Genomic DNA, 19,802 nt, shown 5'->3' on the forward strand with positions numbered 1-19,802 from the left:
GAAGGGGTGTGGGAAAGGGGACTCAGTGGTTGACTCTCCTTTCCCCTCCCTCCCTCCAGCTTTTATAACCAACCACAAGAAAGCGATGTTAATTTGGGTGCTTAGCACAGTGCCTAATAACTATTGAAAATGTTCATCTCACTGTTCATTTACTGTCACACATGGACAGTTAATCAAAGGGGATATATCGCCAATAAGCAAATGAGAAATAGCGAAAAGATCTGGGCCCCCTCAGGAACATAAGCTGGCAGCTTTACAATCTGAAACAACATGATTTTCTACTCTCCTCGTCCTCCCCTGCATCTTTAAGAACAAATGGGAACTTTTGGAGGGTTTCCGTAGGAGGCTCTTCTTTTCCTCTGGAATGTTGATTCTGGTCTCCAAATGCTTTGGAATCCTTAGTGTCATCTGCTATGAAGTCTGCTTTCTTCTCATGCTTTCTTCTCCTTCGCTCTCATCCCGATAATGAATATGTAATGTATAGATTCTACATGATTCCTTGTGCATCTATTACCTACCCATGATGTTTGAGCTACTGTGTTCAGCACTGGTGGATACACCCTCGCAAACTTACAAATCTGGGGTCACGAATATTTGTTCCTAAAGGCTTGTTGGTGGCTAGGAGACCAGCAAAGAAGTTATTGTGCCAGCAGGTGAATTATGTGAGGGCAGGAATCTCACAATGGTTGACTATAGCTGAGAGACAGGGAAGGAGAATGTGAACACATCACACACACACACACACACACACACACACACACACTCATGAGCTTTAATCGATGGTGGGGATGAGGATTTTAACAAGTATTTTCTGAAGACATTGCAATTTGTCGCTGCTGGATGATCTTTGAACCCAGAGAGAGAATTAATAAGGAAGTGAGCCAGTAGCAGATGGAGGAATGTAGGCTTTCTCTTTTTCACCCAAGAGTACCTGAGAGGTATCATTCTCACTTTGCTTATACCCTAGATCCCAAGGTTTCTAAGGGAGGCACTTAATAAATTGATTTTATTTTATTTTTATTTTTTTGTGGGGCAATGGGGGTTAAGTGACTTGGCCAGGGTCACACAGCTAGTAAGTGTTAAGTGTCTGAGGCCAGATTTGAACTCAGGTCCTCCTGATTCCAGGGCCAGTGCTCTATCCACTGCGCCACCTAGCTGCCCCAGCCCCAATAAATGTTTAATGATTATATGACTCATCATTCACTATTGGATTTCTAGATGGTATCCTTCAGAAACTCATAGGGAAGGCTCCTCCTCCATTCCCCTGACAGTGCCCAGAAGAGCTGAAGTCACCAGACACCAAATGCCTAAGTACCCTGATTGATACAGATGAGCAAGAGGAAGAAACCACATCATGATGAGCCATTCTAGCCAATTGCCAGCTCCAATTTCATACAGAGCGTGGGACAGGAAAGGGGTAGACTAGGCAATAGGAAGACACAGGATCCAACTCTGCTGCCATCACTCACTAGCTGTGTGACTATGAGGGAGACAGTGATGTTCTGGGAGCCTCAGTTTCTTCATCTGTAAATTGGGGTGAGTTAGACCCGTAATGGCAGCCTTACTGGGCTGTGGTGAGACTCCAAGGCAATAATGTGTATCAAATGCTTTGCACCTCTGAAAGTGCTCCTGAGAGGTGAGCCACCATCATCCCATCACTGGGGAGATTAAAAGAGCTGACACGGAAATGAGGGAGCATTAGTGGTTTTTATTGGGGAGAGGTCTATCGGTAAGAAAGTGCATGGAGATTGGTAGCAAAGCGCCAAAGAGAACAGATTTCTGACAACCTAAAGTTTCCTGTTTATTCAACAGATTAAAAGAAACCAACTTGCATTTCCCAAGTTACAGCAAAGATGCGTTGCTAAGCAAAAGGGAAATAATAAGACCCAACAGCATGACCGCTGCTCTCCTCCTGCAGAAGACAAACTGGAACGTGCGGGCACAGCCTTCCCTCCCTGGTGGCTGAAGGGCATCTCCTGCCTACTTTGTCTCCTGGCTCCCCGACACTCTCTTTCGGTACAGGAAGAAGAGGATAATGGTGAAGTAGATGGTACTCTTCACAAGTAGGATGGTGTAGGTATAAAAGGCTGATGTGTTGGCAAAATGCACTCTCTGGAGCCCTAAAGTGAAAGAGTCTGGTTAGTACGGCAGGATGCTTCGAGAGATATAGAAGCAAAGGCCTTGAGAACAGAAGCCCAAGAATCTGGGCTCTGGCAGGAACAGCCTGCAGAGGAGTATGGAGAAAGCAGGACACTCTAGGCTGCCCGCACTCTTGTATGTTTCCTCGGAACATTTCTGTATAATACCATTTCCTGAACCCTCTTTTCCTCACTGGGTCTAATTTAGAAGCATTCAACAGCATAAAATAGTTAAAATAGAAAAAAAAAAAACCCTAGCATTTATATCATGTTTTGTGAACCTTAAAGTACTATATAAATGACAGTTATTTTGTTATTATTACTAATATTGTTAATAATACTGAATGGGGTCATCCTTCTCCCTGATCTCTTAGGGAATTCTAATATGTCAGAGATGGCAAGTAAGGCCAACCCTTACTTGAACAGAAATCCCCAAGATATTGGGGTTCTTAATCTAGAGCCCATGAACTTAGTTTTAAAAAAAATTGATAACTGCATTTCAATAAAATTGGTTTCCTTTGTAACCCAGCCTCATACACTTACTAGCTGTGTGAACCTGGGCAAGCCCCTTACCTCTGTCTGTCTCAGTTTCCTCATTTGTAAAATGGGGATAATCATGGGGTAAAAGTGGTCCCAGAGCAGGTGTGACGATTAAATGAGATAATCATTGTAAAATGCTTAGCACAATGCCTGGCACTGAGCTAGTTATTCTTATTAATTTTTCTTTTTTCTATTTTTTTTTGGTAGGGGCAATGAGGGTTAAGTGACTTGCCCAGGGTCACACAGCTAGTAAGTGTCAAGTGTCTGAGGCCAGATTTGAACTCAGGACCTCCTGAATCCAGGGCCAGTGCTTTATTCACTATGCCACCTAGCTGCCCCCTATTCTTATTACTTTTTAAGCAATTTATGCATGTTAAAACAGGCTTTACCAGGAGACCAGGAGACCAGGACACCAAAATAGTTAAGAACCTTGATCTACATCATTCCCACTGTTGGTAATCCAGTCTTGGCTCGAAGGCCCTGAGTGATGGTGAACCCACTGCTCTCGAGGCAATCTAAGTGTTCACCAATCAGAGCTGACAAGTAAGGAGCTGAGGCACAGACAAAGATCTAGGTTCTGGAGACCCCAGCCGGCAGCTTTGCACTTCTTACCCTTGTGACCCTGGTCAGCTTTAACTCTTCCAAACCTCACTTTCTGCATCTGTAAGATGGGGAAAATGATACCTTTGCTTCTCACCTCATTGGATCATTGCAAGGAAAGCACACTGTCTATCTATTGCAAAGCACATGGAAGTGAGAGTTATCTTCAGAGACACTCAGAAGTTGCGTGTGTCCACACGAGACAGATTTGGCCAGAGCTGGCACGGGGCTGTGTCATTCTGTGGGACTGCCCCTGAGATCCTGTGGAATTTCTTATAGCACGACTGCGTGCTATGGGAATTTTTTTTTTTTCTGAATGAAATACATAACGTTATGTCTAGGGTAGAGGGGTCAAACCTGTGACTGTAGCCCTCAACACTCCCCAGTGCCTCCTAAGCCAGGTCAGAATGTAATTAGGAAATATTTAACAAACTAAATAAACATTCAATAAAACATACATAATGTTACATTTTAAAAGCCAGTTAGTCTGTAGCTCACAGGGATCCTTAGGCATGGGTCAGTGGCCCATTTCTATTTGAGGTCTAGGAGAAAGAAAACAGCACTGCTAGTGAGAAGCTTTAGCTCCCAGTATTGGTCCTGCCAGGTTATTGGCTGGTGACCATCTGCAGCTGCTGGACCTGACAGGGCTTCAGCTAATTTCCTCCTCACCTATCATCTGCGGCTGTCTTGTCTCCCAGATGAGATTATTGTGAGCACTGATGGAGATTAAAGCTCAGAAAACCCACTGGAAAGTTAAAAAGACAATACAAATGGCTGGTGTTTTTATTCTTACTAACATTGTCAATATGACCTAATTGGAGACTTGAAGTATCTATGCCCCACCGAGAGCTAACTAAAGCCCCCACACTCCCAGAGACAGCTCTGTGCTGGCCAAAAGCTGTTGTGGAACCCAAGCCAGTTTCTGTGCAAACTTTCCTTCTGTGATATTGCTGCATGACTAAGTTGCTTCCTGTCTTTGGGTCTGTGTCTTCAGCCATAAAATGGTACTTGGATGACCTATAAATCCCTTCCAACTCTAATGGTCCACAATTCCTTGTGACTTGCCTTATGTGACAAAGTTGGCTAATGGCAAGGGAGTCAGACTTCTTCCACCACCACCCATGGATGAATTCTTTTTTTTTTGGTGAAGCAATTGGGGTTAAGTGACTTGCCCAGGGTCACACAGCTAGTAAGTGTCAAGTGTCTGAGGTCAGATTTGAACTCAGGTCCTCCTGAATCCAGGGCTGGTGCTCTATCCACTGCACCACCTAGCCGCCCCCATGGATGAATTCTTGAAGGTCAATAGAGCCTGATTTTTTCATTAGATTTAGATCCTGAAGAGATCTTGGATATCATTCAGTTCACCCTCTCCCCCATTTTACAGATGAGGAAACAAGCTGAAGTAAAGGAAGCAGCCTAACCGATGTCACACAGGCAGCAAGTATAAAATTATACATTTATAAAATGCTTTCCCAAAACCATCCTGTGAGAGCAGGATTGTACAGACAGGGAAACTGAAGCAACTTAAGAAGCATCAAGCGCTTAGTAAGTGTCCAGGCTACGAATGTACATATTCCTGACTACAAGCCCAATATTTTCTCCATGAAGAAGTTGAGAGTCAGAGCTTCAGTGACTCAGCCATATTCATGCCCCTCTAGGCAAGCACTGTGGCTGAGAAACGAGCTCATGAGTTCAGTCTCACTGCCTCTGGGGTTGACTAGAATGATTCTCAGGCTAAGTTCTGGGATGTTAACTTCCTGGTATGTAGCTATCCCAGGCTCCCAGCAGTCAAAAACCTCCAGGCTTTCTGGCCCCAGAAGCCCTTGGTCTCAGGACTTGGACAGTCAGACTATGACAAGGAGGATGTACCCTTCCGTAGACAAGCCAACCATCCTTGTTCTGCAACACTGGTCATCTTGTTCTGAGGCCCAGGAAGCCCCCATTCCTTCCCCAATCTCCAGGAGCAAAAAGTTGAGTTGATCACAAGTAAAAACTCCCCTTTGGCTAGAAAACAAGCTAATATAAAGCTTACCATTAGTCTTGGTGTCGGTTTCCTCACAGATTTCTGAACGGGGACCTGCGATAACTAGAAAAAAGGAAAAAACCAGAAAAATTTCCATTTAGTTAGATACACACACGTCCATTTATTCCAATAAAAAGCATCCAGTCAGAGAAAGCCACAGGATTCTAGCAAGATTCTTGAGTCAATAAATGCTTTTTTATTTTCATTCATTTGTTCATTCATTCGTTCATTTGTTCGTTCATTCATTTATTCATTCATTCACTGTGCTCGGTTCCATTGTTGGGTTTGGACACATAGAGGCATTACTGATGTGCCATCAGGAAACATTTTATCATCGGCAAATTGGCATCTCCTTAAAAGACCTTGTATTGTTAGCTACATTCATGGATGGTCTGACTGCTTGCACCAAAGAACATTCATTTATTCTGGGAATGGATAAACATTTATTAGGTGCCTCTTGCTCTGTGTGGAGTTGGAAGGGAGCTTGGAGATCATTGAATGCAGCCGGAACAACAGGGTGCTAGTCTCCTGAGCAAATGGTGGACACCATGCCTAGGTTCCTTCCTTCAAGGGCTTGACTCACCAATTAAGACAATGAATTTCTTGAGTGTAAAATCACTACCTTGGGTTCGGTTAGTGTGGACTCCATGGTACTGACACAATGAATCTTCTATTTGAAATGATTTTGCATATTTTTATGTCCCTTGCATTGACTTATCTGTGTACATTGCTCCAATGGAACATAATCTCCTTGAGGGCAGGGATTGTTCAGTCTTTGTGCCCACAATTCCTGATCAAATAACTCTTGGAAGTCTTTCAGTGAGTAAATCTATGGGTGCCCTCTCTCACTCTTACATGATCACTAAATAATTTTTTTTTCTCTCAGAAATTAACCTGCTAACCTAATTTAACAATTCAAATCATTGTATGGTTACATTGCCATTGGGTGCCTAGTGGTCAACTGAAGTTGACATTCATTGGGAAAATGCTGAAGAATACCTCCTTCACTGAATTGATCCTCCATTATTTGGCCAGTATACTCCACCAAATTGGGTGAGCCACTTGCAGTAAAGGGCTTTAGAGCTGGTAGGGAACTTAACATTCATCTAGAACAGGGGTCCCTGTTAAGGGAACTGTGAACTTGTTTTTTAAAATAAGTATATTTCAATATAGTCACTTTCCTCTGTAATCTTATGTGTACCGTTTTATACATTTAACAATATTATTTTGAGAAGGGGTCCATAGGCTTAACTGGGTTGCCAAACGAGTCCATGAATCAAAAACGAAATTAGAACTCCAACAACCCAACCCATTTATCTTAAAGTCAAAGAAACCAAGGCCCAGAAACTTATCCAAGGTTACCAATGACAGAGGCAGGATTTGAACCTGGATCCTCTGACTTCAAATCTAACATCCTTCCTATTGCACCTCTCTGTGTGCTGGGTGCTTACACTGGGGAAGTGATGGACAGCAGAGTGACAAGTATAGAAGACAAGTGGCAAGCAGAAGAAATTGTCCTGGTACAAATTATATAAAAACAACCAAACCTGCGGCTGAAGTCATTTCTTTACCAAGAATGGCCTGGCAGAGCTGTTTCCCTTGACCAACCAGTGTCAAACAAAGACGATTTTCTCCTAAACTGCTCTGTTTATTAGGAAGTTTCTCATGACCTTTTTAGCAGCCAATTCATTGAAGTGACAAATGATATGCATTTTAAAACAATCTCTCTGGGGATTCTTATGAATGTTTTCAGTAAAAGCCGCTTCCTTTTATAAGGGGCACTAAGGGTTGGTTTCATTATTGGTTATGAAATTTACATCTAAGTAAAAAAACTTAGGAAAACCAAAGCAGGCAATCCCCTTAAAAGAATGAGTCACTGGAATGCACACAAAACTTCTGGGCCAGTGTTCATGGAAGTGGCCAGCATGGCCTCTCTCCTTTCCTCATCTCTACTGTAACTCCTCTGCCTCTGACCCTTCTCTGAGGCTCATGGGCTGTCTATACAAAAAAAGCCAGTGGATTCATTTTCTTGACTAAAAACAAAATTGCACTACCCAGTAATGCAGACATAGCCTAAAACTCGATTTAAACCTATAGAATGAAGAGCAAATATGAGAAAAGACTAAACTGAAAAAGATGGTTAAAAAAAAAACCTCAACCATCCCAGCCCAAGGTTGTAATCAATTGAGGTCAAAGGTCTTGAGCAGCTTGATTGATCCATGTGGGAGTAAACACCCAGATGTCCTCCCTTTACTGTTCATCTGTGCAAACATAGCATGAGAAGGTATCATGGGGAAAACAGATGAAATTCTTCTTTTTACAATGGGGTTTTGTATGTGGAACATATTTTTAGAACTAGGAGGCACCTCATACCCCCGTATTAGAGGTGAGAAAACTGAGGTCTGTAGATAAGAAGCTACTTGTATCAAGTAACCCAGGTAGTGACAGAGATAGGATTTAAGCTCAGATCCTCTGACCCCAGACCCAATGTACTTTCCACTACATTGTCTCTTCCCTTTCAAAGAATGCACAGACTTGGCAGACAGTTCCTAGTCCTCCTTCCCTTCCATACCTGCAAACATTTCCCCAAAGACGTTCACCCAAGTCTGACAAAAGCCAATGAGAGGGTCAAGAAAAGACTCCATCCATCTTTCATGATTAAGCTATTGTCACCTCTATTTTGAATGTATGAGCCACACTGCCACCAGTTCTTGGAGTTTGTTTGTGAGAATTATAGGGATTTTATGGCAGCAAGAGTACAAGGACCAGTATATTGGACCTGTGATATTATTGACTGAAAACTGCCCAGGCGAGGAAATTGCTTCTACCAAAGCAGGCTCTTCTCAAACTTAGTCTTAGAAAGTTCTTGGAGACCTTAGAAACTAAATGATTTGTCCAGAGTCACCCAGAAAATATAGGTCAGAGGCAAGACTGGAGCCCTAGTCTTCCTGGCTCCCAACACTGGGTTTCCCATGAAGCCATGATCTCTGAGTATACACACGATATATCTGATATAGATACTAAGATTTTTTTTTTTTTGGAGTGAAGGGAGATACCAAAAAATAACTTGGGTGAAATGTAGCAAAAAGTGAAACTCCCTTCTTATTGTTCCCTGAACTCACATTTCCATCTCTGTACCCATGCATTAGCTGCCCCTCGTGACTTAAAACTACTCCCACCTTACCCTTTGGACTTGTGGATTCCTCCAATGCCCAGCATAGGGACTACCTTCTTCACCAAAAAGCTTTCCCTGATCTCCCTACCTATTCAGGTTATCTTCCTCTTTGAATACTCAGGCCTATACTTATTGCCTGGCTTCCACAGAATGTAAGCCCCCTGAGGGCAGGGGCTGTTCTTCATTTTGTCTTTGTATCTCTAGTACTTTGCAAAGTGTCTGGAACATAGTAGGACCTCAACAGATTCACTTAGGTTTGAAGTGGACTGAATCTCTTCTGATAATTATGAGTCCAGGGTTCTGAGTAACAAACTACAAAGCAGCAGTGGGTGTTAGACATTCCACCTAATAAATTCTAATGGTAGAGTCCCTGTGGGTGGGAGTATGAGATCTGCCAAGACATGCATGTGATTCCATAGAGAAGATACAAATTTCTACTTTTTTTTCATTTTCTCTTTGGTTGTCCATGTAACTGTTGATTATAAGCAGAAAGTACCTTCAGAGATTGTCTTGTCTAGTGGGTCCCAGCCTATAGGCTCCAAACTCCTGAGCAGCCTTAGAGTTATTTTGAGTGGTCTGCAAACCCATATGCATACTAAATATACCTTCCGTAGACTAAATGAATAATTTGTCTCATAGTTAATAAATACAATTACATACAAATTTGCTTAAGTCTTACTGAATTCATAGCTTTTTGTCATCATATATTTTGCCTTTTATTGTATCTCCAGCTCTTAGAACAGTACCGGAAACATAAGTGCTTAATAAATGTTGATTGATTTTTTGTAACCGATGAATTGATATTAATAATAAAAAGACTCATGTGGGGGAACTGAAATGGTGGGCAAGATGATAGCGCATCACCCTACAGTTTGAAGATGAGGAAATGAAGGTCTGGATAGGAGCATACAATGAGTTAATGAGCCCAGTGCAGGCCCCTTGGTCTTTCTATGGAGCCATTTTGTGGAAGAAGCTCTTACCACCAACCCTATCTATGTACTCAGAGGACTTTGCCTTTGCTTCTCCCCCAGGATTTGCTGAGACCCGATGGGAGGGCAGAATCTTGGCCCCACTGGTTTGATGTGAGACTGTTTGATGTGAGATCTTTGTGTTGAGCTCACATACCACATGATAGGGTTTAATCTAACATTATGTGAACCTTAGATGTCTTTGCTTTCGTCTTAGTGGTTTGCTTGGATGGAAGATGAAGAGTAATGTTAAAAAGGAAAAAAAAAAACATTAGATATTTTCATGGACTAAAAGCAAGGAAGACTTATCCAAAGTCACTCTTTTTAAGAGAAACACAATAACTTACTTTGATATAGCACTCTATGGATCACCTATGTCTTTCCATGTATGTTACTGTCCCAATTCTATCTAGTCCATTCAATCTGATTACTGACCAGGCAATTTAGTCCTAACAATGAGGTAGATGGCTTATCTGTATTGTCTGTTTCTCTCTCGTTCCTATCTCTTTTCCTCTTCCCCTGTCTCTCAGTCTCTGTGTGTGCGTGTGTCTCTCTCTCTGCCTACTCTCCCTCATTAGAATATAAACTCTCTGAAGATGGAGGCTCTTTTTATTTTTCATTTGTATCTTCAGTGCTTAGCAGTGCTTGGCCTACTGTAAGTATTTAATACCTAATTGTTGATTGACTTTGGGAGGCTGGGCAGGACTTTTGCTGACCATGAAGTCAGTTCCTGATCCTGCTGATGGAAAGTCCTTGAAGAAAGAGAAGCCAATGTGGAGAAAGGTGGAGCTTTGTTTCATCCCTCAAGAGACCTGAAATCTGGGTACATACCTTTTCCAAATGGAGGAACAGGAACTGCCTTCGGTTCTATGCCCACATCCTCATGCTGGTAGAAGTAGGTGAAGTTTTTACCCAAGGCATCTTCTTCCACAGTCAACCAGCTGACCTGTGAATATGAATCTTGGGTCCCAGTGATAGGTCCAAACTGTGCATCCAGAGCTTGTGATTTGTCATTTTCTTTCCAATATGTTTTAACAACATTGGGGAAAAAATCCTCCAGCAGGCAAATATAAGTCCCAGATTTTTTTTGTTTCACCTCCTCTAAAGTAGGGAGAAAAAATATGGGCTTTGGTGGTTTTTTTTGGATGGGAGATTCTGCAAAGAAAACCAAAGAACACAAAGGTAACTACTGGAAAACCTGCAAGGCTAATATTGGTGCCATGCAGTGCAGGTCAAAGAAAGTCCTGAACCGCAGTACTATGGGGAGCAAGGAGAGATGTTCCTCGGGCCTCCTTGGGGCAGCATTTTTACACTCACCGAATTTCAAATTTGAAAAGGTATTTAGCAGTTTGATGATACAGCACATTGCATAGGGAATCTGGCCTTTGGTATGTTAGATGGTTTTAAGAAGGGCCATTCTTTTGAACTGGCTGGCTTGTAAATTACTTTTAGATATTAAACCAGGGCAGATGGGTGGCAAAGTGGATAAAGCACTGGCCTTGGATCCAGGAGGACCTGAGTTCAAATCCAGCTTGACACTTGACACTTAACTGCGAAACCCTGGGCAAGTCACTTAATCCTCATTGCCCTGAAAAAAAAAAAAGCTATTAAACCACATTTTTTCCCTAGGTAATGCTGAGGCACCAGTTTTCTCACTATACACCTGATCCTAATGCCACCTAATTTATTTGATTCTATACAACATCAAAATGGCCTTTGTCTTCTGAAGTTTTATTTGAGTTTTAAATATTGTTGAAGACTCCCACTGGAAGAATTCTATTTGATTTTTCATTTCCTTTTCCTAGGCTGAATTTACCTGTTAATTGGAAATTTTCTATGTATCTCAGCATCTTTTAAATATAGATACATTTAATCATTTAAGCCTCACCCCTACCCCCACTCCCATAGTTTTGTTTAGCCAGTTGGCAACAGGATTATTCCAGATCCCTTCTAATTATAACTTATATTGGAAATGATGAGGGTGAAAAGGCTAATAGATCTAATGCCCTGAGGACTCTTGTAAGAATGAACTATGTCATGGGGACAGAACATTGGCATCTTAATGGAGCTGCTTCCAGAGAGGTAGAAACAGCCAATACATTCACCACTGTTTTGTTAAATTCTTCCAGTGAGATCCAATGCTGATGCCTTATTGTGTCCTGAGAGGGGTCCGGCTTCTTCAAGTTTATGCCCATGGCTCACCAGCTCTGGTGTGTTCTTTCAAGATGGGCACCACACTGTGTGCCCATCCCCAAATCAGGCAAGCTATGTTTGGTGAACCTCCTCATAAGCGGATCATTTAGTGGTAGGGTGAGGGGGGTGGGGGGCTGGAAATACTCATGAAGACTATTTAGAAGCTGAAGAGGGAGTGTCCGAGGCCAGTGCATTCCAGTGAAATTAACAGAACCCAATGAAGTGCTGAAGAATAACTAAAGAGCAATAACTAAATCATAGTATCTGATTGAAAAGAGAAATAGTATTTATAGATGAAATGATCTGATAAATTATAAAAGAATGATCAACATCTTTGGAGAATTACTTAAAATTCTTTCCATTTGAACTCCAAATACATAAGAAGGCAGACATCCAGAGGTGTCAAACTCACTATTACAAAACTCCAGAGTGTGGACCAAACCAGATGAAAATGTAATTGGGAAATGTTTAACGATACAACATAGATAATGTTAATTTGTGGTTTTCTAAATCAATATGTGACCCTTCATAGATTCAGACTATTTGGCATTTTGTAAAAATGATCAGTGTTCATGACCAAAGGGGGATTTTTTTTTTATCAAATCAGCAGAGGAAGATAATTATTATTATCTTAGACCTTGCTAATTAGGATCTTAGATTTAGACTTCCCAGGGACGTTAGCCTAATCATTAACCTTAACCAATTTAGCTTAACCCTGTGATTTTATAGATAAGAAAATTGAGGTCTAATGAGGAGAAATTTGTTGCCCAAGGTCACATAGTAAGCGGCAGAAGCAGAATTCAAACTCAAGATCTTCTGACTCCAAATTAAACTTTAGTTTGAGATTTACACAAAAACATCAAAGCATTTACTGCTAATCCTGAATCTGACCCATTGAAGTTAATGTAATCCTGTCTTGAGCAGCCATCAGTCAAGCATGATAAATTTAGCTCCACTCAATGCTGTTTTTAATGCTCATGAAGTTTTAATTGATTTAATGTTACAACAACAGCAATGAAACCTACCCATTCCCCCAACCCTCCCCTAACATCATAGAGTCAGGTACACTGTAAAGCCCTACCAGAGTCAAAGGGACTGGAGGAATCAGTTAAGAAAATGTGAAGTTTGATTTTCACCTTAGTTTTTACCCAGAGGATTTCATCACTTCCAGTTGCCAATGTTCTAAAATAACGAAAAGATACAATCATGCAGTGCAGACTCCCTAGAGCTGAGGTCCTTTGCTGTGTACACCCATCTCCTCCAGGACAAAATGATTCCTCCATCCCCACCGATTTTAGCCATATCCTCCCAGCCATCCCCACTGGAAAATAACCCACTTAACTCATCAATAGTCAATGGCTGTGGTTTTTGGCTGTCCCCAAATGGACCAAACCTCACTTTATACCTGGGATGCCTAGAAAATGGTGCAAACATAATTGACACACTTACTTGTCACAATGAGCTTTGTCCCTTCACCAAAGACTTTAATCTGTCCCACTGTGGGGCAGTCAGATACAAAAACCATCTAAGGAGCTCATCCAGAGTCAGTGACAGAATTGAGGCACACCATGGGGCCACGGGCATTACTATCTCTTTGGTGTCTTTCTTGTCTGGCAATTCTCCACAAATTTACCAAGAGTTAGCCATGTTTTCAATGAACATTAGTTCGCCTACTTACAAATTAGGGTTGGTTCTCAGTAAATTTCTAAGTCTTTCCTTCTCTTGTTACCCTCATTCCATTACACCTCTCAGAATGTTCCTTTTGGTTTTATAACAGTTTTTCTAATTTATGTGATTAGTTAGAGAACATGCCCACTTTTGCAAAATTAAAAAGCCTCAGAAGGAAACCAAATGTTAGTCACAGTAAATGTTCTGAACTTTATTTCTTGGTGGTGAGAAAACACCAATAACACCCTGTATACTTAGAAAAATTCTTTAGACACATTCTCCTTCCAAGTGGTCGAATAATCTCTGGAGTGGCTGTGACCTGGGTGACCATCTATTTTTTTTTTCCATTTGAGACACTACTTCATTTGAAGTTAGTTTGTCCCTGAATCCTCTGGGGGAATTCCTCTGTAAACATGAATCAGTGTAGTAGAGACAGAAAAGAGTTTGGGACCTTAACTGGAGAGACTCAGGTTCAAATTCCGCCTTTGACACTAAGTGTGTGATTTGGGGCAAGTCACTTTATTCCTCTAAGCCTCAGTTTTCCCATCTGTGGAATAGAGATTGTAGTCACAGCCTTTCTACAATGATCAAATGAGATAACAAGTGTAAAGGCTTAATAAATAGAAGCTTTTACCTACATAAAAATCGTCTTTCTTGTAATAATCATATGGTTTAGACCTTTGGCAGGAGTTTAGTGAGGCTTATGGATCCCTCTTGGGATAACACTGTTAAATATATGAAATGCGCAGGAGTAAAAGCAAACCAAGTGCATTGAAATACAATGATCACTATACATGTATACATACATACATATGTATAGATATTTGCACATGTCCATATCCATTTGTGTATATATAATGTTCACAGTTGTCTAGAACTTCTGGCTCTAAAAGTCCTCCATTTTATAGATGAGCCAACAGATATACCAAGAAGTTGTGACCTATTCAAAATCACACAAGGAGGGAATTAAAAGCAGAATCATAATTTGAACTCAGGTCTCAGGAGCTTCCTGTTAATGGATCACACCTGATTGCCCAAGTATGAAGTTCACCTTTTACATTGAAGTCATTGTCACAGGGTCACAGATTCCTAGAATTTTCTAGTTTAACGGGTTCTTGCTGACTAGGGCTTCAGCTTGCCTCACCCACCTATTTTTGTGTGGTTTGTGAGTTAAAAATGGTTTTGATATTTATGCAAAATCTGAGCTGATCCAATGCCCCCTCCCAATTCCCATTAGAATAGAACTACCAAGATTTTCTTTGATGGGGTTTAGTAAAGGAGAGCTCACTACCACTTCTCAGAGGAAGTTCTTCCCAACCCCCAGACTGAGCTGGCCTCTTTGCAACTTCTCCCATAGCTTCCAATTTAGCCTCCTGGGGCCAAGCAGAGCGCATCTGATCCTTCTTGAATAGTCGTAGGTATTACAGAAAGTAGATTTATGGATATGGCATTTGGGGAATGATCTTTTAAATAAAAGAAAACCTCAAGTAATAAAAAAGGTCATGGGTAAAAATGTGATACATTTAATTCCATGCGGTCTTGCTTTTACTATTCATGAGATTTTAAGGGATGTTGAGAAAATGTCCCTAACCCTTCAAGACGATAGAATCTTATACAATCAACGGGAAGCCACAGTGAAGAAGTCAAAGGGACAGGAGGAATCCTAGGCACAAAAGTGAGAATGTTGATTTGCCCCTTAGACAGTTTTTAGCCAGAGAATTTTATCAGGCACATTTGCAAAAAATAAAATACAACAACGTCAATGGTGGCACAGAAAAAATCCTTTGAAGTGACCCAGCACCTCCCCTGAGCCTTGGTCCGTTGAACCCCTTCTCTCCAGAACAAAATGATCCCCCCACTGCCCCTAACCTCACTGGAGTGCCCACAGCTGCCCCACTAGAAAATAGCCCACTTAACTCACAGGCATTAAGTAACTGTGGTTTTTTTTGCCTCCCCAGATGGATAGAGCCTGACTTTTTACCTGGGATTACCGGCAACTAATGCAAACATAATTAAAACACTTACTTGTCACAATGAGCTTTGTCCCCTCACCGAAGACTTTAACAGGTCCCACTGTGGGGCAGCCAGCAACAAAAAGCACCTAAGGAGCTCACCCACAGCTAGAGACAGAATGAAAGCACACTGTGGGGATAAAGGCTTTTCTCTGTCTGTATATTCTCCATAAATTTACCAAACCTCAGCCATATTTTCAATGAACCTTAACTCTCCAACTTCAACATTTTCATTGAATCCTCATAAATTCTTCCCTCTTCTTTTTCATCTCCTTTCCCCCTTTATTCTTACTTTCCTCTTCTAAAATACTCATTTCATCTTCACAAACACTTTTCTAATTTATCTGATTATTTATTGAGCATAATTATAAATAAGGAAAACTGCCCACTTTTTTGAAGTCTGGAAAACCTTGGAAGGAAGCCGAATTTCAGTCATGTTAACTGTTTAAACCTTCATCTTTTTGCGGCAAGGATGCAGATGTTAGAGGACAAAAATCAAGCTGCATTGTCCTTCCAGCCATTCCCTGGGGTGTCAGGGGTCCTTTGGCCTTTGCTTAGCATTAGATTTTATGCATGTGACATGATTTTTCATTTGAGCATTTAGGGTGTCCCTGAACGTTCCAGAGAATTCCTGGAGTGTAAATATTAGCTTGTATCCAGGAGAGGGAGGGTGGTATCATTTAGGAAATGCCTTGGACTTGGAGACAGGAGAGAGTCAGATTCAAATCCTGTCTGCAAGATACACTTAACTGGGTGACTGTGGGAAAGCTACTCTACCCTTCCAAGCCTCAGTTTCCTCATCTGAACAATGGAGATTGTAGTAATGACTTCAGCATAGCCCCGAGCAAATGCAACATGGTATTTACAGTGTTTCACACAGCTCTTAAATGCTTTTCTACAACTACCAGTTATCATTTTCATAGAATTCAGACCTGGAAGGGATTATCTGGCCCAATTCCCTTTTTTATAGATGGGACAAGTGAGACACAGAGAGCAGTTAAGTAACTTGTCCCAAGTCACCCAAGGAGCCGTTGGCAGAGCTGGTATCGGACTACAGCTTCTCTGAACATCAACTCTTTTTATAAGATTGTGTTCCGAATCCCCACATTGGGCTCTATCCATCATTACACAAAGCACAGTGACCTGGCTGTCATGAAACATACCTGTCACGATGAGTTTTGTTCCGGAGCCAAAGACTTTGACATATAGGCACAATGTCTGAGCCCTTTACAAAATCTCCAAATCTAACGGCACTCTCAAGATACCCGAGTGCCGAACATTCCTTCCTCCCTATGCTGTGCCTTATTTGCTCCTTCTTGAAAAACTCTTCTTTCATTCATGTCTGCTCTACTATTTTTCATTGATCAATTGTCTAAATCAACTGTTCTAAAGTGGGTTCCAGGGATCCTTGGGGGCCCCCGAGACTCTTTCAGGAGGTCTATAAAGTCAAATCTATTTTTATAATAATACTAAGTTGTTTTCATTTCTAATAGGATAAATAATGACAGAAACCACACAAATATAAAAATATATTTGGAGGTGCGGGTCCTCAATAATTTTTAGGATTGTAATGGTTACATGGACCAAAAAGTTTGAGAAGCTCTGGCTTTATTTATTGACATATCCATTCATTCAGTCACCCACTTCAGGGACATTTTCCATCCCCATACAGCTGAGGTCTGTTCTCCCAAACAGAATGCTTCTTCGGTTGCTGCCTGACTCACCCTTTTTCTGGCTCATTGTTTCTAAGGAGCCAACCTCAACTTTCTCTGTGCCTTGCTACCTATAGATTCGAGGACAATTTCGGGTTCTGATGGGCCTGAGCAAACAGCTCAGAAGCTTCAGCGGCTTGCTTTTCTGATTATATTAAGGATCACATTATAGGTATGATTAGTAGCTTAGGTAGCAGAGAGATTAGGTGACTTAGTCAGGGTCACATAGCTATTTAGTGTCAGGTGGGATTCAGGTCTTCCTGACTCCAAGCCCAGTATTCTAGCTAGTTTACCTTTTCACAAGTATCTATTGACTGTCAGTCTTGAAGACCATATTTTTATGTGTCAGTTTAGGGCGTGTGAGATAATGAAGGGAGTTTACTCTGTATCCAGTTCTCTGGACAACAATTCTGACCCATGTCATTGCAGTGGCTAAGATCCTTCATGAAGAATGCATTTGCTAACTCTAAAATTCCACCTATCCTTGCATTCTGAAATCACCATTTTGCTTTCCTGGCCAGAGTGACAAGCCTCTACAGCTCAACAAGGAGTCTGGCTGGGCTTGGTCAGACCCCTCCTGCATGGTCCCCTCCTCCCTCCCAGCCCATGAGCTCTGTAGCGACCCTGGAAAGAGAATGGGGTCTAGCAGCCTACCCTCAGCTGCATCATTTCCCACAAATACAATGCTAAAGCAGCTAGGTGAGGGTGTGTGTGTGTGTGTGTGTGTGTGTGTGTGTGTGTGTGTGTGAGAGGCTCCCCTCACCCTTTAGTTCTTGATACAGTTTGTTTAATTAAGGCACATTGTCCACACTGAAGGATCCAGGAGGGGGTAAAATTAGTTCTGCTTGCTTGTCATTGTATAGATACAAACCAAGACAAGAAACAGAAGTCAGTGGCAGGTAATTTGGAATCACTGTCAAATAATGCAATGGGGATACAGTGGAAAGAGGGCTAGATTGGAGTCAAAGGGCCTGGGTTTGAATCCTACTCTGTCATTTGTCTATGTGATGGTGAGCCTCAGTTTCCTCATCTGTAAAATGAGGGAATTAGACTAAATGCACCGTTCCAGCCTGAAATCTCCAGTTCTAAGAACTCACTCACCAAAGATCAATTGAACAAAAGGGAGCGAGTAACCTGGTATTTGGTCCTTCCTTCATGCTATCATTTAGAGGCAGCATATATTCCCTTGAAGATGCAGATCAGTGTAGACAGAATCCTGGACCTTGGATAAGTCACTTTATCTCCTTGAACCTCAGTTCCTGCACCTGTAAAGTGGGGATAATGATACCTCTCTTACCTATTTCACAGTGGTAGACTGAAGCTCAAATAAGATAATGACCATAAAGCACTTTGTAAACATACAATGTTATTGTGATCATTGTCACTAAAGAAGCAACATAACATACTGAATAGAGAGGTGGCTTCAGAGACAGGAGGACGTGGGTTCAAGTCCCATCTCTGATACTGCTGGCTGTGTGACTCTGGACAAGTCATTGAACCTCCCAGTGCCCCAGACAACTGTCTAAGACTATTAATAGGTATAGACCTTAGGTGCCTCCAGTTCATGGATAAAGATGCCACTATATATCCATGGGCATGCATAGAGTGACATGCAGACTCTGTGAATGCCTAGGAACACAGGAGACAAAGCCAGGACTTGAATCTGGGCGCCAAGTCTCGAAATCCAGAGCTTTCCCATCATAGCACAGTGCCTTTCTCTTAGAGAGAGTAAGTGGAAGAATCATTATTTGAACCCAGGACTTCTGATCTCAAACTATTTTTTTAAAAACAAGGCACAATTTCATAACATGGAGTCACATCTTGCTCTCAAAATATTAAGTGCACACTACAGTTGTAAGTCATGGATAGAGAAGATTATCCTAGAAACATTGTGTTATGATGTCTAAGCTCCTTAGACAATCCCCTACCTTAGAATTCTAAAGATGCCTCAGTCATGTGTTAGGATGCAGAGCTGGATCTATTACCATTTTACTCCTCCTCTTCCTCCTCCTCCTCTTCCTCTTCCTTTGCATCAGTGGGATATGCTTTTTTTTTTTTTTCAGGGCAATGAGGGTTAAGTGACTTTCCCAGAGTCACACAGCTAGTATCAAGTGTCTGATTCTGGATTTGAACTCAGGTCCTCCTGAATCCAGAGCTGGTGCTTTATCCACTGTGCCACTTAGCTGCCCCTGGGATATGCTTTTTAATGAGTGAAATAGCCCTTCTTCACTATGATACATGGAGGTGATCCATCATGCCTCTGGACTGATGCTCATTTATCTCCCTTCTGGGCTCACTCTTCCAATCTCCCACTTGCATCAGCCAATTCCCCCAATATACCTACATTTGTGTATAGTGAGATCTTTCATTCCTAGAGCAATTAAAGGATTATCAAGGGCTTCCCTCACAGCAACTCTGGGAGTGCGGCAGTTGGATTAGATGGCCATTGATGTCCCAATTGACTGGAGACCTATGATCCTACATGGGACTTTGGGGGGTTTTTATGTGAATAATGTGGAAAGTGCATCAGCTTTAGGGTCAGAGGACTTGAAGGACCTGGACTCAGTTTACACCCATCAGTAGGTCACCCATCTGGAAGCCATTTATGTTTAAGTTCAGGCTGTAACAAAGGCATCCACTAGGATGGCCACCATGGACATGGAGAGGAATTTATGAATGGAAGACATGGTGAAAGGCTTTGGACCCACAATTCTTCTGGTTGTATTAAATGAATTAATGAGCCAAAAATCAGTTTGCAAAATATTTTCCCGGT

At 41.7% G+C, this 19,802-nt stretch overlaps 1 protein-coding gene across 1 annotated transcript in view; it reads right to left on the reverse strand.

The window, feature by feature from the left end:
- Positions 1 to 1,710: 1,710 nt before the first annotated feature.
- The window catches only part of LOC122744495 (T-cell receptor gamma chain C region C7.5), a 124,539-nt gene continuing 106,447 nt past the window's right edge, over positions 1,711 to 19,802 (reverse strand). Inside the window, exons 3-6 of the mRNA XM_043990039.1 lie at positions 13,087 to 13,133; positions 10,276 to 10,599; positions 5,311 to 5,364; positions 1,711 to 2,120 (exon numbers count right to left, since the gene is read on the reverse strand). Coding sequence (XP_043845974.1) covers positions 1,981 to 2,120; positions 5,311 to 5,364; positions 10,276 to 10,599; positions 13,087 to 13,133 — 565 coding nt within the window. The 3' untranslated portion in view covers positions 1,711 to 1,980. The remainder of the gene's footprint in view (positions 2,121 to 5,310; positions 5,365 to 10,275; positions 10,600 to 13,086; positions 13,134 to 19,802) is intronic.

The sequence above is a fragment of the Dromiciops gliroides genome, chromosome 1 (genome assembly GCF_019393635.1).
Source record: "Dromiciops gliroides isolate mDroGli1 chromosome 1, mDroGli1.pri, whole genome shotgun sequence".
Taxonomy (NCBI): Eukaryota; Metazoa; Chordata; class Mammalia; order Microbiotheria; family Microbiotheriidae; genus Dromiciops; species Dromiciops gliroides.